At 34.3% G+C, this 18,937-nt stretch overlaps 1 protein-coding gene across 1 annotated transcript in view; it reads right to left on the reverse strand.

The window, feature by feature from the left end:
* Positions 1-8,358: 8,358 nt before the first annotated feature.
* Positions 8,359-18,937, reverse strand: part of LOC112987308 (cadherin-7) — an 81,167-nt gene continuing 70,588 nt past the window's right edge. Inside the window, exons 11-12 of the mRNA XM_026107136.2 lie at positions 18,225-18,476; positions 8,359-10,781 (exon numbers count right to left, since the gene is read on the reverse strand). Of these exons, the coding sequence (XP_025962921.2) occupies positions 10,288-10,781; positions 18,225-18,476 (746 nt within the window). The 3' untranslated portion in view covers positions 8,359-10,287. The remainder of the gene's footprint in view (positions 10,782-18,224; positions 18,477-18,937) is intronic.

The following is an 18,937-nucleotide window of genomic DNA, read 5'->3' on the forward strand; positions in this document are numbered from 1 at the left end:
AGTTAATTCCCCATTTCTGAAGGGAGCTCAGGTTTTTAAATTGAAGAAAACATTGGTTTTTTATGATTGAATGGCAAGAAGGATGAATGAACTTTTTCTGGTGGAGCTTTCATCTCAGTAAAGTTTATATTTATTAGACTAAGATTAATTAAACCTTAGGCTTAAAAATGTTCATATTTTACTCTAGGAATGGATTACATGGAAATTTCAGCAACTGAAATAAATTTGTGGAGGAGGATATACACTCTCAAAACGTTTCCTGGTTGCTTGCAAAGATGGATAACTTCTTCCACATTAGAACATCAACTAAGTGTTTGTCTTTATTTAGCTATATTGTCAACATAAAGAAGTTCAGATTTCTTTACCGAAGCGCAAAGTATACTAGCTGTCCAGTATATTTGTTGGAGCCAAACAGGTCACTCACTGTTTCATTATGGATTTGAGAGAACACTTATTTCAAAGACAGAATGAATAAGTAAATTAATTCAATCTCTCACTCTTTGTCTGAAATTCCATGGAATGCAAGGTGTATGAAATAAGAGTTTGTGAAAGTATTGGCAACCTTTATTTGTTGTTTTCTACAACATCACATTCCACTGGCATCACTATCACATTTCATTTGTATGCTTTCCTAATGCCAAATCATTCTCAGGAATGTTCATTGTCTCTTGATGCTCCCTTGCCATCCCATATTCAACACTGAAATTACATTGCTGCTGTCTTTGGCTCAGGAACTATTTACTCCAGACTTGTGCCAGGATTGAATTTTATCCATGAGTATGTTTCATAATTTCCATTAAAAAAAAAAGAGAGAGAAAAAAGAAAAAATATATAGTCAAAAATTTATTATGTAAATGGTGCCATACTAGCCATACTATTTTCATTCTTAAAAAAACTGGAAACACTCTGTTCTTCTTTAGGCTTTTATATCAATAAAAGATATCAAAGACCCAATGTCATAAAACAGAGGAGTGACAAATAACAGGGCAGATAATTTGACTTCAAGTCCAACAATATTTATTTCAGCAACATCATTATTAAAAGTAACAGTAGTATTAGTCATATTGCTATTTTGTTTGTATTGCCATGTTGTTAGTATTAGGTATATTGCTGTTCTGTTTAGAAAGGCTAATCATAGTCTATGACCAATTGTATGAAGCACTATACAAAGAAAATTCAAAAAGATAAAACTTTTCTCTAAGAGATTCCAACTAGAGAAAGAGATAACCAGTGGATGGAAAGGAAGAAGAATGACACTATTATTCAACATGGTCTCTGCATACCACCAGTCTTAAATATGCTGTAGGTGAGAAGAGACTCTCAGTCAGCCGCAGCTTTGACACATATTTGCTTTATCTCTTTGTTAGTGAAAGTTCACCAGAAGACATCAGAAGTCTTTTCGATCTCTAAAGTTGTGAGTTTTGTAGAACACAAAGGCTAAACTAAAGTAGGATAATACCAATGACAATAATCTGCCTGAGGCAGATTAAAATGCATGCCACTGAAAGGTGCTTCCTTTGCTTATTTCTGGCTTTCCAGCCTATGACCTTTCACAGCTTTCTTCTACATAGTCCTTTCTGGGTTTGGTAGACATTTTCCGTATCTACTTCACCTTTAAAGCTTGACAGTTGAATCTCACTGGCTGTAGGTTACACTTTTTTGGAGTTCTCAAAATGCCAACTCCATGTCTCCTGCTCTACATACTATGCTTCCTTACAGAAGCTTCTTCCAGATGATCGTGCTCCAATGATCTCAGAGAAAATGCAGTCCCTCCCAGAGGATCTGTACACTTCATTGTAAGTGTAGATAGTCACTGAAGGACCTTAAATTCCTGTTCAGCTTTGAGAGAATGGAGGAAGAGAAGAGACATGAGATATGACATGGTTTCAGGGTGAAAAGGGCAACATGAAGAGCAAATGAAATGACCTCTGCTACTGCACTTTTAACAGATATGACAAAGAAAGAGAACTTTATGATGAGCAAGGAGATGAATTAGGCCCAAATTAGGACAGAAGATACTGAGCTGTTTGGATAAAAAGAGAGAAAAAACTGTAGATTGTGGGCAGGAAGAACTGGCAAGACTTCACACAGACCACATGCTTTTGATCAGTGAACTCGAGACAAGTTATATACTTATAGGCATCTGAAAATTCTGGAACAATCAAAATACATTAACTTCTTCTGAAAACGTTGAGATAGGTATTCAGTTTCTGAAAATACTATATATTTTGTGTGGCGGCCTTGTTAGGACACATTCCATTCTTTATTTCTTGTGCCATGAAATACAGTAACCCAAATGACTGCACTATACCATCTGTGAAAAATTTCTTGTCTATTGATATTATTGTTTTCTTAAAAGGAAAGAACCCTGCAACTGTACAAGGGTTTTTTTTTTTTTTTTTTCCGCATTCCTCTGCATTGGCAGAAGAACAGTGCAGCACCTTATATGTTTTTGCAGTATGGTTGTAGTTAGTAATCCTGTAAGATCTTCCTTCTATTCTCATCTAATTATTCATTCAAAGTGAAGAAAGAGGCAAATTTTGCCTTCATATATGTACAGAATTGCTGCTAAAGTAGTTTGAGTTGCATGAACATTCATTATATATGTTAAGTGCTGAAAGCTTCCCTTTCCTTTCTTCTCTCTCTATATTTTCTTGTTTACAGAAGGACAGGAGTTCTGAACCTCTGTTTCCCTCTGTTTATTTCCAAGGTACTGTAGCTTTTTAATATAGCTTTCTAATTCAATAATGAAAGATTTCACAATTTCACATATTTGAATGAAAAATCTTTTAATGAAAGTGCTTTGTGCATAAGTCAAAATGGTCTACCTTAATCTTTGAATTCTAATAACATATTTTGAACTATCTTAAGCCATAGTGAAAAAATATTGATTTTATACATAATATGTTAATCTATATCTCATGATCAGCTGTTCCTAAGTATTAATTTTTCATTTTATTTTATTTTATTTTATTTTATTTTATTTTATTCTATTATCATATAATAGTCTTCACTGGAAGACAAAGCATATTTCTACTTTTAAGCTAGCTTGTCAAGGTCATATAGCAGTAAAAAATAGGAAACTATTAAATCCTCTTCCTAATTCACAAGCTTTGACTTTGACACTAGCTTGTCCTACATTCACCTTCTACCTGTGACTACTACAAAAGATAATGAATGTGTACCCAAAAGAGGAAAATGATATATTAGCAAAAGCTTTAGTGCCATATATTATCTTTGAGGGGCAAGAGGATGGAAGAGAGAAGGACAGAAAGGGGGGGAGACAAAACGTGTATCTCTTAACCTGTTTTAAAGAACTCATTTTTTTCACCACTTAAATCTTCACAGTGTCCTTGGAAGTAAATATACTGCACCTTTTCATCTCTGTAGCTGTGTTCGATATGTCACAGTCAAACTCCAGTAGAATTGTATGGAAAAATGAAATATGAACAAACATGCATCCTTTCCTATATAGAAATGGTATCTGCATCAACAGATTGTATGTCCTATGAGTGTTTCATTCATGTGTTCATTGCACATAAACTGGCAAAAAAATGATGTTTTGGGGAACAGTAAGTTTCTTATTAAGCTTTCCACTTAGATAATTAATCTTTCTCCTTTTCTGTTTTATTATTATTTTTATTATTACTTGAATAAGAAGCTGAGGCCAGGCCAAGTATTGTAGAATGCTGGAAGATATTGTTCCACAGGATGGAAAAATTATTAGCTTGGACAAAATTGTATTCCAGTGGCATCTAGTAAAATATTATTTTCCACATCATTAGGTCACATGTGAACCAATAAAAACACCAGGAAAAAACATAATACACTTAATCTCACTGTCATTTTGTTACTCCCTCTCTCATCTGTGTTAGTAATCTCAAGCAAAAGTGAAATAACAGACTTCAAAACAATAAGGTTATGATCTATTTGTGTTGTGCCTGCAGTCATGGAAGTCAATAAAGCTATACGTGGTCACACTGTATGAAGAAAAGTATCATAATCTGGTCTTCATAGTATTGATGCAAATTATATATTTTCTGAATTTTAGGGGGGAAGAGCTATTATTTTTTTTCCAGTCAGTAATTCACTGTTGGTCCTTCATCAAGTGTAAGCCTTTTGTAATGCTATTTATATTTAGCATGCACACAGATATCAGAAATGATTTTTGAACACAAGGATACTTTTTGTAACAGCAAGGTTAGGCATACCCTGCTGATAGCAAGTAGTTTATTCCATTAAAAATATCTGAATAAAAAACTTATATTACCACAAAAACATGTTGATTATGGCTCATAGAAGGGTAAAGGAAGTAAAAGATATCATGCGAAAAAAAGGGTATCCAGCCCAAATCAACAATACATCCTCTTGATGCTGTCAGTGGTCATTTATCAGCCTCCCCTATCAATGTATAAATCTAGATGTTCGTTGAAGGTCAGAGAGAGATCTGCCATGCACTTTCACATGGCCAGGATTTCACCTAGCATCTTTTAGGTGCATTAATAAACACATTTTTCCTTACCATTTCATCAGTGTGATAATAATAAAGGATGTTTTGATCATTAAGGAAGTAAAAGGACATTAAAATTCAGACTGACCATACTCGTCAGACTTGAATGGTCTAATGTGGCTTGAATGTCTGGCTACATATCACATTTATCCTAACTGAAGAGCAGTTAATCTCAATGAGGGGAAAAGCTATCAGTGTATTGTGGAGTACTAAGCTAGAGCAATAATTAAAGGACTACAATAAATGTCAATGCACGTAGGGCATTTTGTACTTGTGAGGTTTCATCTTTATAACTTTTTCCCTTTTTCTGTGCATCAAGAGTATCATACAAATGATAAACGTGAAACTGTGGTACAGGTAATGGACCTCAAAAATTCTAAGATGTGATTTTGCTAAACATGTAAAAATTACTGATAGTAGTGCCAGAAAATGACAACATATTTTAAAGTTGTAAGACTCTTATGATGATATGAAGGACGATGTTAATGGCAGCTTTACTATAGTATTGCTGATCTCATATTTAAAGGGAGTGACATGTTATATTCACGGCAGTCTGTTGATACTTTGTGTTTACTTTTTCTCCATCACTTTTTGACATCAAAAGGAAGGACCATCTCAGGCCATTATTTTGTCTTATTTACAAAACAGGAGAAGGTGGGTTTGTAGCTGAGACTACAAAGCAGTTAGGATACATGTGGCTGATATGCTTGTGACTAAAATAAAAAGAAAAAATAAAATTTCAATGAAAGATGTGAACTTATCCAAACTTAAGCTCCTCACCAAAAGTACCAGTTTCAACAAGAATAAAAATAATTATTAAAACCCCCCCCAGCTCTTCATGACTCAGGTAGTATGCCCTATCAAGACAACCATAACTGAATAGTATGGCCTAGTAAACAGTCTTTTAGCCTTTATGATGAGGAGTTGTGTCTATGACTCCCTGTTGTTTCTAATTTAGACCCAGCATGATTTCACTTCAACATACAGTGAGAACAGATTTGAACTGTGGTGGAGTGGGTGAGGAGTAGAGGAGGAGCAGTCCTTGCAACACTTATACCAGCTTATAAACTAATTTTGGTCAAAAATATGAAAACCAGTTGATTTTGTGTGGGGACAATCTTAATGGTTTTGGCTGACTCTAACAAATAATTTTCTATATCAGAATTATTAATAGGATAGACAAAGGATTTTCATGGGATTTGAGGGTAGGGATAATTCTTTAGGCTACTCTCTAGTATAATAAGGCATTTTAAAATAAAGACTGTGGAATGGTGGAATTTTTAAATATAAATTTAATTTTAGGAAATATGTTTTCACATATGAGATCAGAGGAGAGGTGTGAGTATGACACATGCTACAGCTTCAGAACAGATTTTCATGTGATTTCCAAGGAATTCCTGCACATTTTCTGCTGCCATTAAGTTTGATTAAATATGTAGATTTCTTGATAATCTTATGATATATAATGATCAGGTAGATCTTTTTTTTCATGTGACATTTATGCATTTTATTTCTGTCTGCAACTGCACGGTCTAAGGTTTAACAGATTTTATGTATAATTTTTTTACTGTGAGATTTTTTTCTGTGGGAAATGGTAACCTATATCAAGAAAGATATAGCATTCATATGTGGATATTTTGTTTTCATTTCCTTCATTTAAGAAATACAATATTTCTGTGACTCTTGTAATTCAAAGATCAAAACAGCAGGTAGATGCCCATAAAAAAATTCTTCACTGAACAATATAATCCATTTTAGCTTATTGATACTGAGCAGAGAAAGAATTCACTGTATAGAAGAAATGGTGCTGGGAGTAAGATTATGTTATGGGGAGACTTAGTGATGCCGTAGTTAAGATTATGACTTTGCAGGCCTTTGGTTATCTTACAGACCTTCCTGTTTCCATGAAATAAATAGGATGACATTTCTAGCTTTCATAATTCACTTTTAGCGTTGCAGTCCAATAACATTACGCTTGATCCCATCTAATTATCACTGATGGAGTATATAGTGATGCCTTGAAATGGCATTACTTTACATAGCTTCTAAATCAGAGAAAAATTCCACATATAATAAAAATAAAATTAGCCACTAGATGGGCTGCAACCAATAATTTAATATTAACTTTGCAATAGACAGCTGTGTCACTGTGTGTTCACCTTAAACTCTTAAAAGTCAATGCAATGGCATGCTTTCAGAGTGGCAAAAAGAGGATGGGAAATATTTTGTTCTTAATGGGCGCCTATGCCTGAAGGATCAATAGGGACAAATAATTGAGAAACAACACCTTAACAGTTCAAAAGGAAATTCCTAAGAATGTCCTTCCCTTCAAAACAATTTAAAAAAGAACAGGCAACATAGAAGCAATGCTATTTTTTATTCTTTACTCACTGGAGGAAGGAGAGGTCTCAGCTGATATGAAATTTCATAAGTCCTGGAGTGATTGTATCAACTCAGCCATCACAACGATTGGGCTTAAGAAGGACTGTGTTATAGATTTCTGGGGATATAACTTAATAAATGCTTTTTTTCTTCTTTTAAAAAGAAATGTAATTCAGAATATCCATTGTTTATAGCAATGTAACTCTGTTGCATTCAGTGGCTCTTACACTGGTCAATGCATGGTGAAGTCTTGCCTTTAATTGTCTTCAGTTGGGATAACTTTACCTGAATTTTGTTAGTAGTAGAAGAAAGTAGTAGTAGAAAAGCCCTTAAGGCTTTTCAAGGCCCTTGGAAATCTTAATTTTAAAAAGACTATTCGATTGTGATTTGCTGGAAGAAAAGAGAAGTTGGTATTTCACTATAAGACGGAAGTGGTTGGGATGTTTGGTATGCTTTTAAGGAAGATGTATATGTCCTGTAGGCAGATATTGGAGCTCTTCAGAAAGTTAAAAAAAAAAAAAATGTATTTTAAAAAAGCTCTTCTAATTAAAATATGCTCAAATAATTCCATAATTATTCTGGAACAGACAAAAAACAAGAGTTCTTGTATTTCACATTATTTCATCAGTAGTATATACTTTATGACATCAGGATATATAACATAACACTCAAGTAAGGAATTTAAACCAGATTATAAACTGAAAACCTGCAGTCATGATAATATTTGAAGAACATTATATACGATATATACTGTGTATACCATATGTATGTACCATAGTAACATCTTTCATCAAATATAAGGGATTTTCAGCTTTCTTTCTTACTGTAATAATATGTCAGTAGGTAAGGATATGTAGCGTAGCAACAAGGTTACTGGATTATTTTAGAATTGTGCAAAAGAAAACAAAGATTTTTTATTGCATTAAGTAGAGTGAAACAGATTTCTTTCCATAGAAAACACAAAAAGCTAACATATTTTCATAACAGGGGAGGTTTTTGTTTTTTGCAAATATAAGAGATGAAAAAGCAAGGGAATTGTGCTATTTACTCTAAACCACATTTAAATCTCCTTTGAGTGTTATGTGCTAAAATCAGCACTTTTGACATCTTAATCCACATGCATGAATTATCTTTCCACAAACTACAAGGAGATTTCTATGAAACTGTTCTCTCAGCACCTTGCTGGTTTAATACCTGCTTAACTCCTGCAGCACATCTCACTCTCATCGAACTACATACACTTGGTATATTTTCTTTTTTATTTTTATTTTTATTGAAAATCTTACATATGTGACTAAAAGTCATGGGCAATATCTTTCAGTTCCATTACAAAATCTGTCATATATATATATATATATATATATATATATATATATATATATATTCAATACAACTAGAAGCAAATCTACTGAATTATGAAACAATGATTGTCTACTAAAATGTAACTCAAATTAAATTTCCATGTTGCAGATAATTAAAATTATTTTGTTTTTCTGCGATGAAGCTGAAGGCCACTTTCACATAGTTAATTGAAATGCTGGGTTGCAAAAATTACAAAGCCTTAATGATAATTTCCCTAATTCCAGCCTTTTTTCACCCGTACAGTAGGATTTTTCATCAAAGATCCTTTTTTTTTTCAGAAAGAAGCACTTTTAGAGTGAGCATCATCCTCTGTGGAGTACCTTCCATCCACAGACATAGGCCCAGTCCTGCAGACAATTACATATGCCTCTCAATAATCATAGGCAAGTCAAGTCATTAAGTTTGCAGGAACAGGGTCTGACTTAGGAACTCATCTACAGATTAGCTAAAACAAAACAATCTGAAAGTATATTCAAAATACACTATTGTTACTTTAATATATGCCTTATTATCTAATAATAAATCATGAAAGATGAAATATAAATATTGTCAGAATCATAAAAAAGTTGTCTTATTCTAAGAAATCCTACTTCAAAATTGTACAGTATTTTAACCGACAGCAGTTGTCCTTCTGTTTTGGCACTCCTGAACCAGTGTAGAAATTATGTGTAGTGAAGTTAACTCCTTTTGGGAAAATATATATGTGCAGCAGGATCTAAAGATGGATACTGGAGTTAATAGCATTACATTGCTTAACATATGAAAGAAATTTAAGAGAGTCTTTTACTGTGATTCATCAGCAGCAAAAGAGAAGGGGAGGGGGGAAAAGCAGGATGTTTAAAGTCTTTGAAGCATATAGGATGTTTGACCTTGAAAACGAAATCTTGCATTAAAGTTGCTTCCAGCTACCTCTGTAATCTTCTTTCCAAAAATGCAATGTACAAATATTTTATTTAAATGTCTCAGACTTTGTACTGGCTCAGAAGAACGACTGCATGTCCTTGTAGCTGTTCTCCTTTCTGAGAGATGAATAGCGGGCTCGATTGCTTTACTGTAATTTCTCCATTTCCATGCTTCATTTCCTACATTTATCTGAGACTGCAGAAAAATCAGCATGTTCTGACAAGTCTAGTATCATGAGGCAGTAAAATGGACCTGAATTTAGTGGAGATTGGAGCTCCAAAATAAATATAACACTTTATGTCAAATAATAATAAAAAAGGATAAATTCTCCTGTACAAATCAGAAGAGATAATAAAAAAATAACAAATAGATAGCAACTTCTTTTCTGTACCTACATGGGCATCAAAAAATTTTTCATCCTTTAGACTACCCTTCCATATTTCTCATTTTATGTGGTTTATAAACTACTTTGGTAAGTCAATGACAAACATTACAAGATTTCTTGGTGAAAATTGTAATTTTTCATAAAACTACCTAGTAACTTACTTCCAATTAAATAGCTACAAGAACAAACAAGAACAATTAAAAAACGATCTCCTGTGTTTCTGTTTGTTTTATATCTGTCTTCCTGTTTTTGACCTAGCAAGCTACATGCAACACAGTAAAGAAAATTTGCCCCAAAGAGTTGCATTTGTAAATATTATATATTGTAATGCTGTATTGAATGATATTTTATATTTGTTGATTTGTTTCTTCTTACACTTATCTCTTACAAGAGGCTCTGCATTCTAGATATAGCAGTACTGTGAAGGCATCTACAGAGTATCATTGGCTCATTGAGGTCACAGTGCACTACATATCCTTGAAAGCTAGTTGCCTCTGCAGGTACCTGAGGGTTGCTATCTGTGTGAACATGGCTGAGCATTTCATTTTATCAAAAATGCCATCAAACGCTCAGATTCTGTGTGGTCAGTGCAGTGCCTAGGACAAGCCTAATGAAGATATGTTTCACCAAGGCAAAAAACCCTAAAAGGTTAAAATGGAGAAATATGTACAACTCTCTTCGGTCCGCGTGGCTGAGTTTTTTGTTTTAGTATTCTTCAGTGCATTTTCAGAGAAAGGTTCCAAGGCTATGAGTAAAAGCAGTCTGGTCCAGTTCCATACATATCCGCAAGGCGTTTAAAGCGAGGGCCCCAGTCACTGAGGTAATCGTAATTCTGATCAGAGTTTGAGCTGATGGAATCTAACGAGCTGAGCGACTCCGCTACAGAGCCGTTCCCCTCAAATGCATATGTCTGAAGGGAGTCGTAAGGAGGGGCGCAGGGGTCCACGTCCGCTTCTTTTAGTCTCTCCCAGATAAACTCCCTAAAAATGACGTTGTCTGGGATGCTTTTAAAAGTCGGTCTGCTCAAGAATTGAATCTCAGGTGTCACATCCCTTCTGGTCTTGGTATCTCGGATGATGTTTAGGTTTCTCAAGGCAGCCATGTCAAAAGCCTCTGTGTCTTCTTCTCCACCACCCTCATCATCATACCTGACGATGTTTTCCCTGATATCTCTCTCTTCATCAAAAATAAGGGGCTCTTTTTTCCGTCGCCTCATGGTGACAATCAGCAAGACAAGAACTGGAACACAAAAAGACCTGAGCTTTAGCAATGCTAAAGTTTGAACATATTTTTCCTAGTGTTGGAAACTTTCATTAATTTATATGATAAAGACCCAGGGAAACAGCAGGCAATTTATGCAGTTAGATTTCAAATTACTAGCAGTTTCTAAAATGGCTTTTAAACCAAGAGCTTTTTAGACATTAAAGAATCTATTTCCTAAGCCATTCTGAATTAACATCTTCATCTCTAATTCTATATCCTATGCTATCTGCTAAACATAAATTTTAGGACTGGTTCACTCTGAATATTACAGTCTCACAGCCATGAAATTAAAAAAAAGGGGACCTTTTTCTGAACTCTCAATAGCCCAAGCAGTAAAAACACATTCATAAAGTAACTGAATGGAATTTAACAACCACAGTTTGGGAAATGACTGAATTAAAGATGATGGCAATTCTCTGACAAAAAAATGCTGTTCTTAGATTGGAGAACTCTGAATTGTTAAACTATGTGTAACATAAGACTTTTTTAGTTCATAGATAAAAATATCTCTATATTAGACTGCACTTTCCTTTAAAATGCAAAGTACTGTACTACAGGCTTATGTATTACGTCTGGTGAGAATTGCTAGGGCTAGAGTTTACTAGATCAGCCAGTGCTAGGAAAGGTAATTATTTTTAAAATTCTAATCCTTAAAGTTTCTACTTTCAGCTTGAAAGGTTACATTAAACTGCAGGAACAGCCAAAAGAACCAGGAGGAACTAATTCTAGGCTCCTTTTTTTCAAGTATGGTTTTGGTAGAGAAACAGCATTGCTGACACACAAAACATGGAACAAGTAATACGAATACTGTACCCATATGTGGGACATGATAGAGTGTGATTCATCCTCCTAAAAATAATTAATATTATACTGTAGCATCTGGATAACATTTGCTGAGTTAATGATGCTCCTAGAGAAGAGAATGCTTTGCTATTACTGTAAAAATAACAGTACATTGAAAAGTAAGTGTCCTTCCACATTCAAGTAATCCATTCTGATTTAATGTTTATTTTTAGTCTTAAGAGTATATGATTTTATGATTTAGATGTTTCAGATTTACATTCTTTACTTAGGGCATTATACTATGCCTACTGAATGCTATACAAACTTCTCAAAAATAAAAGTCTAATTAGGCTTGAGTTGTCCTTAAGTAGTCTCATAAGTGTCCTCTATAAATTATATATTGTATGACTGTAATTCTCAGAAGCCTTTCTTTCATGGAGGAATTTTTAAAATCCGTTTCAATCTAGTCATAACTAAGCATGATTTAATATGGGAATCACTTGGTTAGAATAAAGCAGGCATTCAGATACTGTGTGTGTTGAAAACTATCTCATCCTTCCTCAGATATGATAGTTTAGAATAGGCTAAAATATGAGCTGAATTTAAAGACAGGCCTTCTGCATTTTTTTTTTAAATTGAAACAAATTCATATTTTCCTGAAGGTTTTGACAAATAGGCAATACAAGGCAATGTTTTTCTTTTCCTTTTTTGGAGGGAGGAGGTATCTACAAGGAACATATCTAATGATCCATTTATTAACAGACGCTCTGTGACTAAATTATTGCCACATCAGCTCCTTCATTTCTTTTTTTCCCCATAGTATTTTCCTGATTATATTCAGGAGCCTCCGGTACGGGGCACATTGGTTTGAACAACATTTACAAAGCAATTTGAGAATATAGAATTTTGACCTTTAAAGGGACTTCGTGCACTTTCAAAATATTTTGATATTAGTATAACACAAATTGAGCTGTAAATTATAGAACACAGAACATAAAATTACCAACATAAAGACAACAGTTGCTCTTCACTTTTAATAGGTTTCTTTATTATAAAAGATATTTTTAAGTGAAAGACAAATTAGGTTGCTGACAGTACAAATATTCACCTAAGCTTAGATTACTTTTGACAGAACTTTTAATTTTTTATTATTTTTAACATTTACTGTCACAATTTTTATTGCCATGTAATAAGCAGCTAATCATTTCCTTTACTCAAGCATAAATGTGTTTTCACACCGCTGTCATTCTTAACAGACTTCATTTTGAGAGTTAAATAGTTGCTAATAAGTGAAAAAATGTGAAACTTAGTAGACTAGTCTGCCTGAAGGTGCAATAAAAATCAAGAAAAAATGAATGTTTTATATAGTACACCTTGTACTTCTCACACTTTCTTGAAGCCAAGAAAAATATGAAGTCTTTCTAAAGGTTAAATGTTTTAGCATTTAGGCGGCTTTATGAGATTATTAATTTTTAACTATTCCAACAGCTATGAACAATAATATTTAATCTCTAAATGAAGAAAGCCTTAGCTGCATTGCAGGAACTGAAGAGATGAATACAGGTCCAAACCAAATTGCACTGATATCTAAAACAAGTGAAAATGATTTTAAAGCTTATCCATTTCTCTTTAAGTGCCCCTTTTTTCATTTTTTCCCTCTACATTTATCACAAAAGCTGAGATCAAGGCCATAATTAGTGACTGGATGAACATCTAGAAAACCTAATTTTAAGCTCTTCAGAGTAGAAATAAAACACAGTCAAAAACCTGTAGGGATGCATGTATTACACATTGAGGCGATAAGTTTGGCTCCATGCTAGGATGCCACATTCATGCTGAGGAGATGAAATGGCAAAGCTAATTTCATATTTCATATACCATTTAACAAGTAAATAAAACAACTGATTTTAAAAGTATCAAATTATTAAAAACAAATACCCAGAAATAATAGAAATAAGTCTACACTGCTGTTTTGTTATGAATTAACTGGATTGCTAGAAAGGTTGGTTTTGTTTAACAGGTAGAATAGCCTAGATTTTTTTTTTTTTTTTCACATTTGTATTAGCCGAGATAAAACCTAGTTACATCTTTCTGTCAATATAACTATAATCATAGTAACGGTAGTGTCATTTCACCTAAATCAGTTTCCAAACAAGCATCTTTCGATGCAAGAGTTGATTCTTGCTTTGCCATTTTGTAGGATATTTTATGGAATTACTATGAAATTTCCACTTTAATATCATCTGATGCAAAACCAGGTTTAGTTTGGCTTCCTGAGCATGTTCCTCTGCATTAATCTTTTCTTTTGTACTCAAGGCAACTGCTACAGCATTGTAAAGAAGTCATTGTAGCCCTGAGACAACCAAAGAGGAAGACCACAGGCAGAGCTAAGCAATAAGGAACAGAGTTAAAGCCAAGCAGGATCACCCCTGAGCCTGGCATTTGCTATAACAATAAGCCACATCAGCTGTGAGCAAATAGGCACATTGGTTTGTGCCTCAGGTGTGTCATGAGTCATAAAGCTGAAAACTAGAGACCCTCAGCCATCTAAGCAGCACACTAATAACCTATTTATTCATACCTTGTCATTGCTACAGTCAGAAGAGATTTGTGGATTACAGCCAAGACTAAGGAAATCTGTATTTAATTCCCAGTTAACAAGCTTCATGTATAACTGTTGCTTAATCAGTTTGGATTATTATTTTCAAACTAACTACAGGCTTTGAATGGCTTGAACTCCAAATTGAGTGACCTAAATAGGCTGCAATTTTCTTCACGTTCTAGGAGATGTATCACCCTACAAAAGAAGTTCTGCATTGCATAATCAACCACCTTTTCAATGTCTCAGTTTGGATACCCCAAAATTAAGCAATGTGTAGATTTATTAATATTTAAAATGTAAGGGCAAAATCTCCACATTCTAGATTGTCACATCCTGTGCCGATCTTAACTATTTAGAAAATAAGAGCCTTAGGACTGGGACTGCTTCTTCCTGTTTACTAATCACACAATTATATGTATGCTAATTTAATTAGGCTCTTATAGGTATTATGATGATAATAATGAATTCTCTGTCTTTCAATTGACAAAGTAATAATTCTAATCTATATTTTGAAATTTAATTAATGTATTATTAATTTTTAAAATCTAGTACCAGACTAATAGGAGGCTTTCATTAAGAAAATTGGTGGTACTAATAGTTTGTATTCAGAGGTATGGAAGACAAAAAACATGAAAGAGCATGATGTCGGTCTATTCTTCCATTGTTTCAATACAAAGAAAACCTTTATGCTCTCGAATATGATTGGTTTATCTGCAGGTGAAAATTATTTTTGTATGATTTTATGTACATACTTTATGCTAAACACTTATTATAAAAGCAGTTATTTTGCCTGGAAGATGCTAACTGAAAAACAAATTACCTTGAATTAAATTACCATATATTTTTCAGAGGAGTTTAAAAAACTCCTACTTACTTTGCTAAAAATTATGTACACTCTAAATTCAAAACACACTATTATTGTTCTTTTTATCTGTTCTTTATAGAATAAATTGCAAACACTTTTTTATTTTTTTTCTTTAAGACATAGTTCCACTGCAGAGTAAATACTTATAAAGATTTTCTGCGTAATTAACCAAGGACTGAAACTTTCTTATGGAATAAAATTTAGAATTTAATCTCTGTCAGCCAATCTGAAGAGGGAGAAAAGCTTTGGTAAAATGTTGTTAACTTCTGAAAATTATTTTACTTTGAAAAAAAATTGACTACACCAAGTATGCTATATCTGATTATAGTGAATTAATAAAATTTAGTAACAGTCTTCCTTCTTACCATCAATGAAAATTTCATGCTCAATTAAAATTGATCAGTTATTTAAGTAAAAATAGAAACACTAAGTAATTCCACCAAAACAATCAGAATCTTGGTAGAGACAAATGGCCATTTCTTAGACAAAAGGATGTACAGGGCAAGGACTAGTATCAAAGCACATGATACTAACTTTAAGAAGACAAGAGCTTGTTGAGAATTCAGGATACTAGTGCCAGCATGCATGTATTCCTGACATTTATGCAAATCTCATCCCTCCTTGCAACTGGGAATCACATTGAGATGATATTGTCAAGCTTTTTCAACATGACTGCATTTGCACTGCGCATCAAGCTTGGGTCAGAAACCTTATTTTGGTCCTGTAGCCTGTCTCCTCTATTTACTGGTAAACTCTTACACAAAGAGGTACATCCCTTGGGCCCAGTCCTGGCGCCACTTGCCAACAGCCTGAAGCCTGTTTTTTGTGCAGAGAACTTCAGGATTTCTCTCAGGAATTGAGGGAAGGGGAAAAGGGAGAAGGAAAATTCATAGCAGCACTACCATTCAGCTGATCTCAGAAACTGACTTCTAGGAACCGGTAGGAGGAGAAGAAATGCTCTGGGATCAGAAGAGCAACAGCACTTGACCGAGGGTCTTACTGGGCAGCAGTAATGTTTAGACACCTCTGCCCTGCTGAGACTGGTACCTAGCACGGCACATAACAGCAGCAGGATGCAAAGCCAAAATGCAGGGATCAAAGCCAGGGTTAGCATACAATGTAAACACAGCCTAAACTGTGCTTGCAGTTTTGAATTCTACCAAAAAGGAACTGCTTAGAAAGAAAGTGATGGGCACACATACAAATATCTGCTTGGATAAACAGTGCTGACATGTTCAGATGGTCAAATTTGGAAGTCCAATTCTTTGACAACTAAAATCAATGTCAAGGCAGTCATCTGCCAGATTCCTCTTCAGGGCACAGCACATTTGTTAGATACTATGTTCAGAGGGCTTGTCCTTAGCTCTTTACCAAATGCTTGTCCCGCACAGTATAAAAGTGATTGGAATAAAAACTCAGATTGTCGAATTTATTGGTTGTATTTGAGTCCTACTGTATTGAGTAGAATAACCAAGTTATTGCCTGGTAACTTGTTGGGTCTCCACTGAATGCTTTTCTCAGAGAAATATGGCTCCTATTTAAGGAAAGTATGTGCATAGACCAAGCTGCCTTGTAATCTATAGTAGCTTCTTACATGTGTTTCATCAACTCCATTTTTTTACAACAGAAACAGTGGTGTTTCATTTTGGGATGAAGTGGATTGCTATTGTTACAGAACACTTCTTCTTTACTATGAACCAGTGTTTTAAATGGGTGGCACTCCACTAATGTCGATTATTCAATGCCAATTGATACCAGAGAAAGACCTAACATTGTATATCTTTTTAAACTATGACAATTAGCATACTTATCCAAATAAAGTTCATTTGGGAGTATAACTGGCCTAGAAATACTGCTGGAAAGATTGTGTACAGAAATTTTCATTAAGGTTGTTGATAATCATTGTCTCATTTCTGCCTTATCTCTGTCATTACCTAAGCCTAACCATGTGTTAAGTTTAAACAATCACATGATTCTTTTTGTCACAAACCTGGAAAACCCTGGAAATGCCACCTGCCATATATAGACTTTGAGTAAGCTACTTGAGTTCACTGTAGAGGTAGTGGTTTTTTCTTATTCTGTAAAAATGATGCAGGAAGATTCTCTTTTTGGCCCTGCAAATACCTACTTATGAAGGCTGGGCCTTTTTTTTTATTTTATTTTTTGATCACTTTAGAAATGTTAATAGCAAAAGTAAAGCTTCCCAGTAATGCCTTACAGTGATGCAAATGAAAGTTGTTAAGAAGAGAAATCTATGTGATTGAAATATAGCCATGAACAAAACTGTAGATGAAAAAATATGTGCAAAATATGTGATATGTGCACCTGGGGAATATAGTAATCTCTCCACAGATAAGAACACACAAGAAAATTCTTGTGTGCTGAATTGGGACATATGTAACAAGATCTTTATAACAATAAATAAAAGTGCAGCTACGCTCATCTGTGTCCTGCAGACGCCGCAAGATCCTTCATCTTTACTCCGTGACCTGGACCTGTTAGTCATTTTGTTTCTGGTGTTGGCAAGAAATGATAATTGCTAACCAAACTAGTTTCTTGACATGGTTCCAGTATTTTCAAACCAGTTGCTCTTCCTGTCTTTTATCTAGTTACAGTTTCACTGCATAACATAAAATCCAATTGTGCTACCAGTTGCAGAAGATGTAGATGTTCAGTTAAATACAATAATTCTCATCCGTAAATTACATCTGTTGCATTTTCTGAACGTCTTTTGTTCTCTATAACTCAAAAGTTATTTTAAAAGAGTCATATCTCTAAAAGGGAGCACACACTGATACAGATCATACCGTGAGTAATCTGAAAATTACCAGCTATGTTAAACAAGAGAAATATTTCCATAAGCTCAGTTTCACCTGCATTGTCTCTCTCTTAACTGTTACAGCTGATGTAACTGATCATTTTCCTTCTGGTATTATTTTATAGATAAAACTGGAGGCAGCTTAACTTAGATACAAAGTATCTCAACTTTACAAGCCAAAGCTAATATTTTTGTGGCTCATGATACAAAGTGCTGCTCTGGCTGGCATCATAGCTGTTTCGTGTTTAAAAAGTTCTGTGGATAAAGAAAAAAAAAAGTTCATAGATACTCTCCCCCCCCTCCCCAGCTCTACATTGAATGAAAAATAACAGTAACATTAAGAAGACATACCTAGCAATGTCAAGACACAAGCCAGTATTGCTATCAGGGCTCCAGTGCTAAGTCCTGCAGGCAAGATGTATGCCTCTGCATTGCATGTCTGAGCAATACCATCTGCATCGCAATCACAGACTCTGATGGTGAGGGTATTAGTGCTACTTAGTGAAGGTGATCCGCTGTCCACAATGAATATTGGCAAGTAGAAAACAGACTGTTCCTGTCTCCGGAAGCCATTTCTTCTGGTTAGCACTGTTGCAGTGTTATCTAAACAGATGAATAAAAATGTGAAATACATGGTCTATCTAAAATACAAGTCCATATATAACACAACCTTTCACTTAAAAGACTACAAACACTTACATTAATTTAATGAACTTTTCTTTCCTGTTCATACATTTTTGGAGTTGCAGGAATAGGATCAGCTGCAAATTCCTACTCAATTAAGCAAACCCGTAATCATACAAATAGCATAAAGATTTCTGTTTTCCACTAAGGATTGTTTCAAAATTGTAGAAGCCTATTAGATTTCAATTATGCTCACAGTTCCACAGTCTTCATGCACAGCTGAAGACGAGATCATTGTAAGGGAAAAGAAAAAAAATCATCCTTCAGTGATCAGATTAAGCATCTATATACATGTTTCAGCTCTAATTTCCAAAGATCTATTTCAATTATTCACAAATTAGATAATGTATTAATGGAAATGATGAACTTATTCATGAGGA

The sequence above is a fragment of the Dromaius novaehollandiae genome, chromosome 2 (genome assembly GCF_036370855.1).
Source record: "Dromaius novaehollandiae isolate bDroNov1 chromosome 2, bDroNov1.hap1, whole genome shotgun sequence".
NCBI classification, from domain to species: Eukaryota; Metazoa; Chordata; class Aves; order Casuariiformes; family Dromaiidae; genus Dromaius; species Dromaius novaehollandiae.